We start from the raw sequence: 17,343 nt of genomic DNA, 5'->3' as shown, positions 1-17,343 counted from the left end.
TACTTCTAAGAACTTTGATGACAAGAGCTAAAAGTAAGAAACAAGCTGAAATGTGTAAAGAACAATGTGGTTTTGTGAAAGACAAAGGTACAAGAAACGTGATATTGATGTTAAGGACACCATCAGAACGAGCTATTCAAATGCAAAAAAATTTGTTTGTTTTATCGACTACACAAAAGCATTTGCTAAAGTGAAGCACAATAAGTTATTTGAAATATTACAGGAAACTCTAGATCTAGATTCAAAAGACCTCCACCTAATCAGAAATCTGTACTGGGAACAAACTGCTGCTGTAAGTATAGATGGAGAAGTGAGTCAGTTTACAAAAATCAAGAGAGGCATTAGACAAGGGTGTGTTTTCTCCGCTGATTTGTTTAATGTGTACAGTGAAACAATATTAGAAAAACTAAGAGACATCTTGGGAATCAAAGTTGGCGGTGAAAACATCAATAATTTTAGATATGTGGATGACACTGTGTTAATTGCAAGTATGCAGGAAGAACTACAAAACTTAATTGATATAGTTGTAGAAAATGCAAAATAGGTCTATCAATTGCAAAAAGACAATTGTATGGTGATATCCAAAAAGAAGGAGAATCCTATCTGCAGGCTGAGAATAAACAGGGAAGACATAAAATAAGTACAGAACTTTTGCTACGTAGGAAGCTGGGTGACATCAGATGGCAGGTGCGACATGGACATCAAAAGAAGAATAGGGATGGCAAAAGACACCTTTATGAAAATGAAGAGTATACTGACCAACACTAAACTAGGCATGACAACCTGCCTCAGAGTACTGAAATATTACATGTAGCCCCCTTGGCCACCCTCAGGGTCGCTCAGCTCGCTGTCGTCTAGGGAAACAGCCTCAGCCCCGCCAAACTGGATAATTCGTTTGTGTGGATGCTGTGTGAGGTACCCCACCCCGCCCAAATAACAGACAATACACCAGATGCAATTAAATGATTTACAATTTATAGATATTACTGGAACTATATAATTAAAAGAGAATAAAATATAAAAGGAAAATAAAAGGCGCCACACTTATCAAAGTTCAATCTCTTCGTGCACAAAACTGTTGGAGCTCAAGGACCTTCTTCTTCACCCTGCGACCCCCTCGGGCCACCTCGACCGGCCGCCTGGGACCAACAACGGTGGTCGACCAGACGCTCCACACGAGTCCGTCTCCGTCTCCTCGCCGAACGTCCCGCTCGGGGTCCGACCCCGTTAGCGGACTCACAGCACCTCGTCCATCCTCTGTCTCGATCTCCCGCCTTCTGCCCCAAAACCCCGCGCATACAGTATCTTCAAATACACCAAAACCATAACAACTATCCCAATTGGTTAATAACGTATTTCTTATCACCCTCTAAACCAAAATAAGCTGCTAGTGAAAACTTTCTCAACATTTAACACAACAAAGCCGCATTCCCCAGATTAACATAACAAAGACGCCATTTTAATTAGCCTCCGCAGTAACATAAAAAATTGAAACCCCCTTACACTCTCCCCCCACCAAATAAAGTCATGTCCTCATGACTTCTAAATAACTCGCCACCCAGTCCTACAGACACACAACACACACATACACAGATACACACAGTGACAGTGCTCCCCAAACAGTTGACCTTACTCCCGTCCCACGGGCGCTAAATAGGCCAACCTATCTGGGAGCTTCTTAACCCTCCGAGACCTCCGTACCCCCTCACCTAAACCCAAAAGGCTCAGACACTACTAGGGATACCTCGAGCCTGCTTGCCAACTCCTCTCTCACTCAGGCCACCACTACAGCTCGGAGCCCCCTGTCCCGTGTCTGGGGCCCCTCTCCTCCTCCTTCTTGGTCCTGCCGTAACTCAGACTGCCCACAGCTAGCCCTCCCCACTACACCTGACTCAGTGGGAGAAGAGCCAAAAGTCACTTCCTCAATCACAGGGAAGTTAGCGAAAGGCAGCATGTACCACATGTGCAGCACATCATCCTTCGAACCCGTATCTTTCCTCATTCCCTCGGTCGGTAGCTGCTGTTTCAGTTTCTCCAAACTGAAACATTTAGCCGGGGCTACCCTTTCAGCCTCCTGCAGTCGAGACGTCAGCTTCTTCGGGGACTCCTTCAACTCTCGCCACAGCCTCCGCAGTTCTGACTCAGGGTTCCTGGCCATCTCAATCTGGGACGCAGTTGCCCCACCAGTTTCTTCCACCCTGACCTGAAAAGCAGCAGTTAAAGAATGTTCAGCCTCCGGTTGTTTCTTCCTGATAACGTCTTCCAGGTCAACTTTCAGTTTTTCCACTTCATTTAAACTCACGATAGTCACCTTCAAGTTCCTTTCAAGCGTCCGCCTCCCTTTTCCGAGATCTGTCCTCCATTTCTTTACCTCCTCGAGAGTGTAGTCAAACTCCCTTCCCTGGGCTCTCGGTTTTCTGTTGACCTTAGTCAGAACACTTCCTTGATCTTCCCCAACTTGTAAGTCTTCCAATCTGTTCTGAATCGACGTCTTGAGTTTTTGCTGATCCCTTCGAAGGCAGGTCATTGTTTCTTCTCGCTGGATTAATTCATCAGTATATGACCGCAGTGCGGTGCAAATTCCCTCTCTTCCCTGTGTCTCATTCAGATTGACGACCTGGGTTTCCATCCCCCGGTCCACCACCGTCTGTCCCAACACCAGGAAGTTCAACTGGTATGTCGGGTCATTTTCCTCACATTGCACTAAACTCCTCCGGCCAAAAACTCCTCCACATTTGACACTTCGCTTCGGTCGCCCGGGCTCAGCCACTCGCCTCGCCTCATAGTCCCCCCAGGCGAATCCAAGCTCTAGGCGGTCATCCACATACGTCAAAACTCCACACACCTTCACATCCCCCATGGTCTTCCTCATGCTCCGCGGAAAGGATGCAGGGGCTCCGGATACGTCCTTGAGCATCTTTTCAGATCGGAAGAATCCTAGGGAACTAGTAAAGGCCACCTTCAGCTCAACAGCCGCACTCCTCAGGATCTGGCAACATCCACCCCTCAGATGCAGCACATTAAACCACGTCGCATCATCCACACACACGCTGCCTTCATCTTCCACGCCGCCAGGGTCCAGTTGCCGCGACCTCTCTCTCACTGAGGTGTCTTCAGCGGTCAACTCCCCTCCCTCGTGGTAGTTCGGAGCATCTACTAAGAGGGTCTCACCCTCAGCTACTTTCCCCAAGCCGTACCACCGCTGGGTCTCGTTTAAATTCGGTACTGGCTCAAGGCTGCTACACACGTCCTCAGAAGCAACTCGACACGCTGGGTGCCCAGAAAATGCCTCCATGACCTCCAGGGTCATTAACCAATCATAGTCTTCTGGATAACTATTGCCACTAGTACCCAAAGTCTCCAGTGCCCTTGCGGTTGTCAAGGATAAATGCTTCAGACACCGGTTGTAAAACGAACTGTCCAACAACTTGATCTGTGCCCCGGGGTCGAGGATAGCATTAGCATCGCTTCCCTCTATCCATAGCGACACCCTGGGGCGTGGCCCCTCTAAGCCTTCAGGAATAGGGTCTTTTCCTTGCGGAAGTTCATTGGTACATTGCTGGGAACGTGCTTCCCCAGAGACCTCAAGCCGTTCCCCCCACTGGGCCTCCACTAAGTTTCCCGACACCTCTCTGATCAGCTGAACAACTGATCCCCTGAAATGATCCCCCTGGCACTACAAGCAATTTAGTCGCCCTCCTCGCCAGAGAAGACACACTGAAAACTTTCCCCCCCCTTTCAAATAACTGACAGCTGTCACTACGGTGTAAGTGAACCTGACAGCTCTAACACCGTCACCAGCCCGCCTACTCAAACTTTCAACCAATCCCTGTCGCTCTCCCTCAACCAAGCACTGCCACTCATCTAACAACTGAGAGATCCGCTCCGCCCACGTCTCACACGTCTCCGCCCCTCCTGGGGTGGACACTATCCCAAGTGCCAGGCGGAGCCTGCCAGAGCTAGAACATTTATTCGCAGACTCTACTTCCAAATCAGACCACTCTTTCCTCTCTCTCCCAACCGCATGGACAGCCCCGAGTGCCACGTCCAACTCGTCAATGCCAGTCTGAACTCGAACAAAGACCGCACCCACAACGCATACAGCAATCAACAGCAAATAACCCACAGAGACACACATTACAGATTTAAACAGGGCACCCACACAGCATACCAGCAGACTAAAGCATCCCGGACAAAGCCCCCACAATGTAGCCCCCCTGGCCACCCTCAGGGTCGCTCAGCTCGCTGTCGTCTAGGGAAACAGCCTCGGCCCCGCCAAACTGGGTAATTAGTTTGTGTGGATGCTGTGTGAGGTACCCCACCCCGCCCATATAACAGACAATACACCAGATGCAATTAAATGATTTACAGTTTATAGATATTACTGGAACTATATAATTAAGAGAGAATAAAATATAAAAGGAAAATAAAAGGCGCCACACTTATCAAAGTTCAATCTCTTCGTGCACAAAACCGTTGGAGCTCAAGGACCTTCTTCTTCACCCTACGACCCCCTCCGACCACCTCGACCGGCCGCCTGGGACCAACAACGGTGGTCGACCAGACGCTCCACACGAGTCCGTCTCCGTCTCCTCGCCGAACGTCCCGCTCGGGGTCCAACCCTGTTAGCGGACTCACAGCACCTCGTCCATCCTCTGTCTCGCTCTCCCGCCTTCTGCCCCAAAACCCCGCGCATACAGTATCTTCAAATACACCAAAACCATAACAACTATCCCAATTGGTTAATAACGTATTTCTTATCACCCTCTAAACCAAAATAAGCTGCTAGTGAAAACTTTCTCAACGTTTAACACAACAAAGCCGCATTCCCCAGATTAACATAACAAAGACGCCATTTTAATTAGCCTCCGCAGTAACATAAAAGTCGAAACCCCTTTACGTACGTTTATCCAGTTATGTTATATGGGTCAGAATGTTGGACAATATCTAGTAACATGAGGAAACGAATTGAAGCAGCAGAGATGTGGTTTTTGAGGAGGATGAAAAGAGCATCATGGACAAAACGAATATCTAATGAGGATGTCATGAACAGAGCAAACACAAAAAGAGAAATAATGTATGAGATTATGAAAAGGCAACATAACTTCATTAGACATGTGATTAGGAACGAGGAGTTAGAATGCACGGTAATTATGGGAAAGATTGAAGGGAAGAAAGCAAGAGGAAGACAAAGACAAATGATGATGGAAACAGCAGCCAGTGAACTGGAAATGAATACAAATGAATTGATCCACTTGACCCGAAACAGGAGTGTGTGGGCCATGGCAGTCAAAGCTCAATCTGGGCATGGCACCTGATGATGATGATGACAGCGTATGAGGGGTGTGTACAGGGTATTTTAACAGTGTTAAGTCTGTATAGACACTGTGCAATATGTGTGTGCTATGTACAGCAGTGTGTGTACACTGGCGTGTGTGCACACTGTGTGCACTGTATGATGGTGTGCACAGTGCATCTACACACAGAGGAGTTTGTGGGGGTCCCTCACCTCTCTCTCTCCTCCCGGTGAGCTGCTTCCTCCTGGAGGATGACCAGCCGATCCTGAGCCTCCTGCAGCTCCCGTTGGATCCCCTCCAGCCGCATCTCCATCTCCTGATTGGTCACTTGGAGCTGCTGGTTCTCAGCACTGGTCTCCTCCTGTCGACCGCGCAGGGACTCGATCTCCGCCTGGAGCTGAGTTGGGGGTGGGGTGGGGGTGGTGAGAGTGTACACACAGAGGGGATGATCACCATTTCGCATGGAATGTGAGACATGTGCTGACTGGGGTGGGGCCATTTGGCCCATCATTGCCCTACTAGTGACATTGAATCCCATCGATTACTCGCATTCTCAATCAAGCATTCTCTCCCCAATGGCTGAGCAATAAAGACAAAATTCTGGAAACACTCAACAGATGAGAAGAAAGAAAATCCATTCCCTCTCAGATCAATAACTTCCACTAAAACAGGAAGCTATTTCATCAGAACTCCCTTTTACAGTTCTTATGATTGACTTGATACATCAGCTCTTTCTCCCTCCACAGACGCTGAATGACCTGCCAAATATTTTCAGCATTTAAAGTTCAAAACAAACTTATTATCGAAGAATGCATACCAAATACAACTCGAGATGGTGCAACCAGCTGGAAAGCTTTCCACGGCACATTGTTTTTTGTAATATAATTTTTATTGAGTTTCTGAAGTGATTACATGGAAAAATAATGTCTACCCTCCCCCCTCCCCTTAACCCTTCCCCCCGATATGTACCCCTACCTGAAAAAAAAAGGAAAAAAAGAAGAAAGAAGAACTGCCTGGATATTGGAAGGTTTCCACATGCTCCATGGAATTCAAAATAAATTTAGTATATTTATTTATTACTTTCCCCAAGGGACCAATATCTTTATCATCGGAGCAACTAAATATGCCATCCTATCTTTTGTAAATAAGGGCGCCAAATATTCAAAAATGTATCATATTTATCTCCTAAATTATAAGTAATTTTTTCGAGTGGAATAGAACTAGACATTTCATTGTTCCAACAATTCATACTTAAATACGAATCCAATTTCCAAGTAACTGCTATAGCCTTCTTGGCTACTGCCAATGCAATTTTTATGAATTCTTTCTGATATTTATTCAGTTTAAGTTTCAGTTTTATCCCTTCAATATCACCTAATAGAAATAATACGGGGTTATGTGGAAGTTGAGTTCCACTAATTTGTTCCAATAAGACTCTTAAATTTATCCAAAAAGGTTGAATTTTAGAACAAGACCAAGTAGAATGTAAGAAAGTACCAATTTCTTGATTATATCGAAAACATTGATCAGATAAGTTTGAATTTAATCTATTTATTTTTTGCAGTGTAATATATAATTGGTGTAAAAAATTATATTGTACTAACCTAAGTCAAATGTTTATTGTATTTGTCATACTGTCAAGTCACAGTCTTGACCAATTTGTTTCATCAATAATAATATTCAGATCCATTTCCCATTTTTGTTTTGATTTGTGGATTCTTTGTTTAATTGTCTGTTTTTGAATCAAATTATACATACAAGAAATAATTTTTTTAATTTTTCCTTTTTGAATTAAAATTTCAATTTCATTGGGTTTTGGCAAAAACATTGTTTGACCCAGTTTGCCTTTTAAATAAACCCTTAATTGAAGGTAACAAAAGAAAGTGTTATTTGATATTTTATGTTTATTCTTTAGTTGTTCAAATGACATCAATATATCTTGTTCATAATGTTCTCCTATAGATCTAATCCCTTTTTGGTACCAATTATACAAAAGTTGATCATCCATTATAAAAGGAATAAGTCTGTTTTGGAACAAAGGTCTCCATGCTAATAAAGATTTCTTTATTTCATTATCAATGTTTATCTTATTCCATAGATCAATCAAATGTTTTAATATAGGAGATTCTTTCTTTTCCTATATCCATTTTGATTCCCATTTATATATAAAATCTTTGGGTGTATTTTCTCCTATCTTATCTAATTCTATCCTAATCCATGCTGGTTTTTGATCATCAAAGAAAGATGCAATAAATCTAAATTGATTTGCTTTATAATAATTCTTAAAGTTTGGAAGTTGTAACCCTCCTAACTCAAATTTCCATGTCAATTTTTCCAATGATATTCTTGACATCTTACCTTTCCAAAGAAATTTTCTCACACATTTATTTAACTGTTGAAAAAATTTCTGTGGCAATTGTATTGGTAATGTTTGAAACAAATACTGTAATCTAGGAAATACATTCATTTTTACAACATTGACTCTACCCACTAATGTTATTGGTAGTATCATCCATTTGTCAAGATCTTCTTGAATTTTTTTCAATAGTGATAAATAATTAGATTTATATAAATTCTTTACATCATTATCAAGTCTTATACCTAAATACTTTATACCATTTATCGGCCATCTAAATTGGGTTGCTAATCAACATTGGCTATAGTCTCCTTTAGTAAGAGGTAAAATTTCACTTTTATCCCAATTTATTTTATACCCTGATACTTTCCCATATTCATCCAATCTAGAAGATAATTTAGATAACGAATGCTGTGGGTTTGTTAAGTAAATCAAAACATCATCAGCAAATAGGTTAATTTTATATTCCTCCTGATTAACTCTAAAACCCTTAATATCTGAATCATTTCTGATTAGTTCTGCTAATGGCTGTATTGCCAGTACAAATAAAGCAGGTGATAATGGACAACCTTGTCTAGTTGACCTTTTTAACTGGAATGGTGTTGAAATTTGACTATTTGTCACTACTTTAGCATTAGCGTTAGTATTTAAAGTTTTAATCCAGTTTATAAAAGGTGTTCCTAACCCATATTTTTCTAATACTTTAAATAAAAAATCCCATTCCAAACTATCAAATGCTTTTTCCGCATCCAAGGCTACTACTATACTCATTTCCTCCCTTTTTTGTGCCAAATGAATTTTACTGAGTAGCCGAGTTACATTATCTGCCAATTGTCAATTTTTAATAAATCCTGTTTGATCCATATGTATGGGATCCATACTTTGGTAAATATTTAGATAATCTATTCGATAAAGTTTTTGCTATTATTTTATAATCCGTGTTCAACAAAGAAATAGGCCTATATGATGCTGGTTTTAAAGGATCTCTATCTTTTTTTGGCAATACTATTACAATCGCTGTTGAAAAAGATTCTGGGAGTTTATGTATTTTTTCCGCTTGGCGTATTAGCTCCATAAAAGGAGGAAATAATAAATCTTTAAACTTTTTATAAAATTCAGGTGGAAAACCATCCTCTCCTGGAGATTTATTACTTTGGAATGATCCTGAAGCTTCTTAAACCTCTTTTAATGTAAAAGGCATATCTAATCCCTTCTGTTCTCCCAAATTCAATTTTGGAAGAGTTACTTGTGATAAAAACCTTTCTATCTCATTAACATCATTTTGTGATTCTGATTGATATAGTTCAGAATAGGAACTTTTGAAGGTTTCATTAATTTCTAAAGGTTTATAAGTAATTCTATTTGCACTTGTTCTAATTGCATTTATCATTTTGGAAGCTTGTTCTGTTTTCAACTGCCAAGCAAGAAAGTTGTGTGCTCTCTCACCTAACTCATAATACCTTTGCTTAATTCTCATGATTGTTTTTTCCATTCTATATGTCTGAAGCGTATTATATTGTAACTTCTTATTGACAAGTTGTCTTCATTTTTCTTCCGTCGTATGTCTTTGAGATTCTTTTTCTATTTTTTTGTAATCTCTTTTTCCAATTGATCTAATTCTGCCATATATTCTTTCCTAATTTTAGTTGTATAACTTATTATCTGACCCCTCAAATATGCTTTCATCGCATCCCATAGTATAAATTTATCATCCACTGAATGAGAGTTTCTATCCAAAAAAATTGGATCTGTTTTTTCATAAAATCACAAAAATCTTGATGTTTTAATAATGTTGAATTAAATCTCCATCTATAAGTCACTTCTTCCTTATCAGTGATTATTATTGTCATTAATAAAGGAGAATGATCTGACAATAGTCTTGCTTTATATTCCATATTTTTCACTCTGTGTTGAATATTCATTGATAATAGGAAAAAATCTATCCTTGAGTAAGTTTTGTGTCTATGAGAATAGAACGAATAGTCTCTTTCTTTGGGATTAATTCTTCTCCATATATCAATCAAATTTAAATCTTTCATCAAAGATAAGGTTAGTTTTACTACCTTCGATTTTGTGACAGCTTTAGTTGATCTATCTAAGACTGGGTCTAGGCAAAAATTAAAATCTCCTCCTATTAATATTTTTTCAATTGCATCAGCCAAATTCAAAAAAGCTTCTTGTATGAATTTTGCATCATTTTCATTTGGTGCATAAATATTCATGAGAGTCCATAATTCAGAAAAAAGTTGACAGTGTATAATCACATATCTCCCCGCAGAATCGGTTATTACATTTTGTATTCTAATTGGTAATGTTTTATTAATCAAAATTGCTACTCCCCTCACTTTTGAATTAAATGAAGCTGCAACAACATTACCCACCCAATCTCTCTTTAATTTCTGATGTTCTGTTTCTGTTAAATGCGTTTCCTGTAAGAAGGCTAAATCTACCTTCATTTTCTTAATATGTGTTAAGATTCTTTTCCTTTTCACCAGTCCATTAAGCCCATTAACATTAAAACTCAAAAAATTCAATAGATTAGTCATTATTCTTAACAAAGTTACTCCAATCTAAAACATTACTTAACATCTCAACTCTTATAGTTCCTTGGGGAATCTCTTTAAACTTCACTATGTTGCTATGTGTTTCCTTCCCAATCATCCAGGCAAAAAGAAAGAAATAAAAGATAGATATGATACAAAGAGAAAAATAACAAAATACCCCCCTACTAATGTTGTGAATGAAAAAAAACACAACACTACCCCCCTCCTTTTGCGGGTCGTGGCTAATGCCACGCTTGCACACATGAATACCATAACAATTGGTCAGTATTTCTTCCAGCTCCCGCCTAACAAAAAAAAATTGTATATATATAAAAAAATTGATGTCACTATTCCCACTAATATTCCTCAAACTTTAACCTTTCTTCCCCTCTATCATATAGTTAATAATATATTTATATATTCTTCCATCTTTAAAAATCCAGCAAGTCTATTCCTTGACCCAATTTTCATCTTTAATCCATCTCGCTCCCCTGGGTTTGTTCTTGTATCTTCAAAAAATCTCGCACCAACTCCTCCACTTTGCGGTAATCGTCAAAGAATCTTTTTTCTCCATTATCCAAAAAAAATCTTCAAAGTTGCAAGATAACGCAATATAAATTGACAACTGTGATCCCATAGGAATTTTTTCACTGGATTAAATTTCTTACTTCTCTTCAAAAGTTCATAACTTATGTCAGGGTAGAAAAACCTTTGTTCCCTTCTATCATCAATGGACCTTTTCTATTCTTGGCAGCTTGGGCAGCTGCCTGTAGAATCCTTTCTTTGTCTCGAAATTTTAAACATTTTATTAAAATTGATCGTGGATGTTGGTCATCTTGTGGTTTTGGTCTTAGAGCTCTCTGTGCCTGCTCAATTTCAATTGATTGGTCTCCCTCTTTCATTTGCAAAGTTTCCGAGATCCATCTTTGAAAAAATTTTATTGGATTGACTCCCTCTGTACCTTCTTTAAGACCAACACTCTCGATATTATTTCGTCTACTAAAATTTTCCAACACGTCCACTTTTTCCAACAGTCGATTTCTTTCCATTTTCCAGACAAGCATATCATTTTCTGTTTTTTCCACTCTGTCGTTAATATGCTCCATTGTTCTTTCCAACTTTTGAAGTTTCTTATCTGTTTTCTCATGTGTTTTCATAGCTTTATCATACCTCATCTTCATGGCTCTAAGCTCTATTTTTAATCCTTTTAATTCAATCATTACTTGCAATAAAGCCTCTCTTATGTCACCATCTCATCCTTTACTTTCAGTCTCTTCCAGTTCTTCCTCCTCTTCTTCATCTGTGTTCTCTGCGGAATCCAATTCTGACTCTGAGTCACTTTCACTTGCAGTGGCCGTCAGTTCTTGTAGTTTGAGTTCTATCAATTTGCGCATGCCTACCTCTTTGCGTATGCGCAATTCCGGCATCTTCTTCCCGGGGACCGCTACTGCTGCCTTTTATTCTACGCCAGAAGTAAAACGTGTCTCCTCCGAAGGAGATCCAACCTGAGTCCGGGGTTTCATCGCTGCAGTAGGCCCTTTTTCCTTCCCATCTCGCAGCGACTTCACAACAACAGGCTTCTTCTTTTGCAGTTTACGAGGCATATAGTAAAATTGTCTTGAGAAGTTTATAAGTAGTTTTCAGAAAGTATTTATTAACTTTGCTTTGTTTTAATGGTACTTTGCTGATTTTTTACGGAAGAGCTGAATTTACACGTCTCAATCCCACGTCATCACGTAATGTCCCCTCCATGGCACATCTGTAGAAATTTTCAAGTCTTTGGTCACAAACCAAGTCTCCTCAAACTCATCATGAAATTCAGCTGCTGTCATGCCTTCTTTCAGATTGCATCATTATGTTGGGCCCAGGGTAGATCTTCAGAGATGTTGACACTCAGGAACGTGAAACTGTTCACCCTTTCCACTTCTGATCCCTTGACGAGGACTGGTGTGTTTTTCCGCAACTTCACCTTCCTGAAGACCACGATCAATTCCTTTGTCTTCCTGAACTTGAGGGTGAGGTCGTTGCTGCAACACCACTCAACCAGCTGATCGATCTCACTTCTATACGCCTCATCGTCACCATCTGAAATTCTTCCCAAATATTGTCGTTATCGACAAATCTGTGGGTGGAATTTAAGCTGAGCATTGCTACACAGTCATGGGTGTTGAGGGAGTAGAGCAGTGAGCTAAGAATGCTTCCTTCAGGTGTGTCAGTGTTGATCATGAGACCAGAGGAGATGTTATTTCCAATCAGCACAGACTGTGGTCTTCCAGTGAGGAAATTAAGGATCTTGTTGCAGAGGAGTTTCAGAGGCCATATAACCATACAACCACGTAACAATTACAGCACAGAAACAGGCCATCTCGGCCCTTCTAGTCCATGCCAAACTCTTACTCTCACCTAGTCCCACTGACCTGCACTCAGCCAATAACTCTCCATTCCTTTCCTGTCCATATAGCTGTCCAATTTAACTTTAAACGACAACATCGAACCTGCCTCAACCACTTCTGCTGGAAGCTCGTTCCACACAACTACCACTCTCTGAGTAAGGAAGTTTCCCCTCACGTTACCCCTAAACTTTTGCCCTTTAACTCTCAACTCATGTCCTCTTGTTTGAATCTCTCCCACTCTCAATGGAAAAGCCTATCCACATCAACTCTCTCTATCCCCTTCATAATTTTAAATACCTCTATCAAGTCCCCCCTCAGCCTTCTACACTCCAAAGAATAAAGACCCAATTTGTTCAACCTTTCTCTGTAACTTAGGTGATGAAACCCAGGTAACATTGTAGTAAATCTCCTCTGTACTCTCTCTATTTTGTTGACATCTTTCCTATAATTCGGTGACCAAAACTGTACACAATACTCCAAATTTGGCCTCACCAATGCCTTGTACAATTTCAACATTACATCCCAACTCCTGTACTCAATGCTCTGATTTATAAAGGCCAGCATACCAAAAGCTTTCTTCACCACCCTATCCACATGAGATTCCACCTTTGGGGAACTATGCACCATTATTCCTAGATCCCTCTGTTCTACAGCATGCTTTAATGCCCTACCATTTACCATGTATGTCCTATTTTGATTAGTCCTACCAAAATGTAGCACCTCACATTTATCAGCATTAAACACCATCTGCCATCTTTCAACCCACACTTCTAACTGGCCTAAATCTCTCTGCAAGCTTCGAAAACCTACTTCATTATCCACAACTCCACCTATCTTAGTATCATCTGCATACCTACTCATCCAATTTACCACCTCATCATCCAGATCATTAATGTATATGACAAACAACATTGGACCCAGTACAGATCTCTGAGGCACACCACTAGTCACTGGCCTCCAATCTGACAAACAGTTAACCACCACTACTCTCTGGTGTCTCCCATCCAGCCACTGCTGAATCCAATTTACTACTTCAATTTTAATACCTAACGATTGAACCTTCCGGACTAACCTTCCATGTGGAACCTTGTCATAGGCCTTACTGAAGTCCATATAGACAACATCCACTGCTTTACCCTCATCAACTTTCCCTGTAACCTCTTCAAAAATTCAATAAGATTTGTCAAACATGACCTTCCACGCACAAATCCATGTTGACTGTTCCTGATCAGACCCTGTCTATCCAGATAATTACATATACCATCTCTAAGAATACTTTCCATCAATTTACCCATGACTGACATCAAACTCACAGGCCGATAATTGCTAGGTTTACTCTTAGAACCCTTTTTAAACAATGGAACAACATGAGCAATACGCCAATCCTCCGGCATCATCCCCGTTTCCAATGACATTTGAAATATTTCTGTCAGAGCCCCTGCTATTTCCACACTAACTTCCCTCAAGGTACTAGGGAATATCCTGTCAGGACCCAGAGACTTATCCACTTTTATATTCCTTAAAAGTGCCAGTACTTCCTCTTCTTTAATCATCATAGTTTCCAGAACTTCCTTACCTGTTTCCCTTATCTTACACAATTCAATATCCTTCTCCTTAGTGAATACCGAAGAAAAGAAATTGTTCAGAATCTCCCCCATCTCTTTTGGCTATACACATAGCTGTCTGCTCTGACTCTCTAAGAGACCAATTTTATCCCTCACTATCCTTTTGCTATTAATATAACTGTAGAAACCCTTTGGATTTATTTTCACCTTAGTTGCCATCCAACCTCGTATCTTCTTTTAGCTTTTCTAATTTCTTTCTTAAGATTCTTTTTACATTCTTTATATTCCTCAAGCACCTCATTTACTCCATGCTGCCTATATTTATCATAGATATCTCTCTTTTTCTGAACCAAGTTTCCAATATCCCTTGAAAACCATGGCTCTCTCAAACTTTTAACCTTTCCTTTCGACCTAACAGGAACATAAAGGTTCTGTACCCTCAAAATTTCACCTTTAAATGACCTCCATTTCTCTATTACATTCTTCCCATAAAACAAATTGTCCCAATCCACTCCTTCTAAATCCTTTCACATCTCCTCAAAGTTAGTCTTTCTCCAATCAAAAATCTCAATCCTGGGTCCAGACCTATCCTTCTCCATAATTATATTGAAACTAATGGTGTTGTGATAACTGGACCCAAAGTGCTTCTCAACACAAACCTCCGTCACCTGACCTATCTCATTCCCTAACAGGAGATCCAATGCTGCCCCTTCTCCAGTTGGTACCTCTATGTATTGTTGCAAAATATAGGCCCAGGATTTAGAGCTGAGGGGATGTTGGTGTTATCTTCAATCTGCACAAGCTGTGGTCTTCCAGTGAGGAAGTTAAGGACCCAGTTAGAGAGGAGTGTCAGAGGCCCAGGATTCAGACCTGAGGGGATGCTAGTGTTTCAAAATGATGGGGTTCATCATTCCTCCATTTTCCTACAATTGGCTGAACATTTCATCACACCCAGCAATCAGACTCCAAGTCACTGATGAACAGGCCTGGAGTACGGATGGGCTCATCGAACACTCTTCCCACACTCCCCTCCAGATGCTGACTGTCCCATTAATACTTAACTATTGTATTATACTGGTGACACAAACTTCCATCCATCTCCTCCATCCAATGTCCTTCTATGTCCCTCATCAATCTGATCTGTGGGACCTTGTCAAATATACTGATAAAGTCCCTGTAGACAACATTAACTACTCTCCCCTCATCGAGACTCAAAGAAAAAATTGAATCTAGTTGTTCAGTCGCAATGAACATTTCAAGGCCTTTGATCAGCCTGGTCGCCTTAAAGACCGATTTCTCCTGCTTCCCCAGAACTTTGCCCAATACTGTGGCCGGCACCGACCTTACCTGCTGGAAAGCTTCATCAGAACATGGTCCCACACCGTCTGCAGGATGATCCGACTCTCTGTAATCAGACAGAGAGGGAGAGAAGATCAGAGACAGTGAGGTGGGAATGAACGAGGCTGTGTGTGTGTACAGTCTGTGGACCATACACAGTGACAGCATACACTGTACAGTGGCTCTCTGCACCACTGTATGCACTACGCCAAGTCCCATGATGCTTGTGCTCAGTGTGAGTGTGTATGCACCATGTACAGCGTATGAGGGGTGTGTACAGGGTATTTTAAGAGTGTTAAGTCTGTATAGACACTCTGCAATCTGTGTGTGCTATGTACAGCAGTGTGTGTACACTGGTGTGTGTGCACACTGTGTACACTGTATGATGGTGTGCACAGTGTATTTGCACATTGAGGAGTTTGTGGGGGTCCCTCACCTCTCTCTCTCCTCCCGGTGAGCTGCTTCCTCCTGGAGGGTGACCAGCCGATCCTGAGCCTCCTGCAGTTCCCGTTGGATCCCCTCCAGCCGTGTCTCCATCTCCTGATTGGTCACCTTGAGCTGCTGGTTCTCAGCGCTGGTCTCCTCCTGTTGACCGCGCAGGGACTCGATCTCCGCCTGGAGCTGAGTTGGGGGTGGGGTGGGGGTGGTGAGAGTGTACACACAGAGGGGATGGTCACCATTTCGTATGGAATGTGAGACATGTGCTGCTTGGGTTGGACCATTTGGCCCATCATTGTCATGGTAGTGACATTGATCCCATCGATTACTCGCATTCTCTCCCAGGTGTTCCTTCCCCAATGGCCCAGCAATAAAGACAAAATTCTGGAAACACTCAACAGAGGAGGAGAGAGAAACACCATTCCTTCTCAGATCGATAACTTCCACCAAAACAGGAAGCTATTTAATCAGAACTCTCTTTTTTCAGTTCTTATGATTGACTTGAAACATCAGCTCTTTCTCCCTCCACAGACGCTGATTGACCTGCCAAATATTTTCAGCATTTAAAGTTCAAAGCAAACTTATTATCGAAGAATGCATACCAAATACAACTCAAGATGGTGCAACCAGCTGGAAAGCTTTCCATGGCACATCTGTAGAAATTTTCAAGTCTTTGGTCACAAACCAAGTCTCCTCAAACTTCTCATCAAATACAGCTGTTGTCATGCCTTCTTTCAAATTGCATTAATATGTTGGGCCCAGGGTATATCTTCAGAGATGTTGACACTCAGGAAAGTGAAACTGTTCACCCTTTCCACTTCTGATCCCTCGATGAGGACCGGTGTATTTCTCTGCAACTTCACCTTTCTGAAGACCACAATCAATTCCTTGGTCTTCCTGAGGTTGAGGACGAGTTTGTTATTGCAACACCACTCAACCAGCTGATCGATCTCACTCCTGAATGCCTCATTGTCACCATCTGAAATTCTTCCCAAATATTGCCATTATTGATAAACCTGTGGATGGAATTTCAGTTGAGCATTGCTATACAGTCGTGGGTTTAGAGAGAGTAGAGCAGTGGGCTAAGAACGCTTCCTTCAGGTCTACCAGTGTTGATCATCAGACCGGAGGAGATGTTATTTCTGATCTGCATAGACTGTGGTCTTTCTGTGAGGAAATAATGGATCTTGTTACAGAGGAGGGACAGATGCCCAGGATTTCGAGCTGAGGAGGTGCTGGTGTTGACAAAATGGTGGGATTCTTCCCTCCTCCATTTTCCTGCAATGGCCGAACAGTTCATCACACACTGGAATCAGTCTCAAAGTCACTGATGAACTGGCCAAGAGGTATGCGGGTGCTTATCGAAGTCGGCTGAACACTCTTCACACACTCCCCTCCAGATGCTGACTGTCC

At 41.4% G+C, this 17,343-nt stretch overlaps 1 protein-coding gene across 3 annotated transcripts in view; it reads right to left on the bottom strand.

Annotated features, from left to right (window-relative positions):
- LOC140195254 (uncharacterized) overlaps positions 1–17,343 on the bottom strand; it is a 170,231-nt gene that overhangs the window by 70,871 nt on the left and 82,017 nt on the right. For 2 of the 3 annotated variants that reach the window (XM_072253303.1, XM_072253305.1), the window contains exons 26-28: positions 15,929–16,113; positions 15,502–15,559; positions 5,510–5,694 (exon numbers count right to left, since the gene is read on the bottom strand). In XM_072253303.1, coding sequence (XP_072109404.1) covers positions 5,510–5,694; positions 15,502–15,559; positions 15,929–16,113 — 428 coding nt within the window. The remainder of the gene's footprint in view (positions 1–5,509; positions 5,695–15,501; positions 15,560–15,928; positions 16,114–17,343) is intronic. The other variant, XM_072253304.1, reaches the window with a different exon arrangement.

This window comes from Mobula birostris, chromosome 3 (genome assembly GCF_030028105.1).
Source record: "Mobula birostris isolate sMobBir1 chromosome 3, sMobBir1.hap1, whole genome shotgun sequence".
Lineage (NCBI taxonomy): Eukaryota > Metazoa > Chordata > Chondrichthyes > Myliobatiformes > Myliobatidae > Mobula > Mobula birostris.
This window is presented reverse-complemented; position numbering and strand designations above follow the sequence as displayed.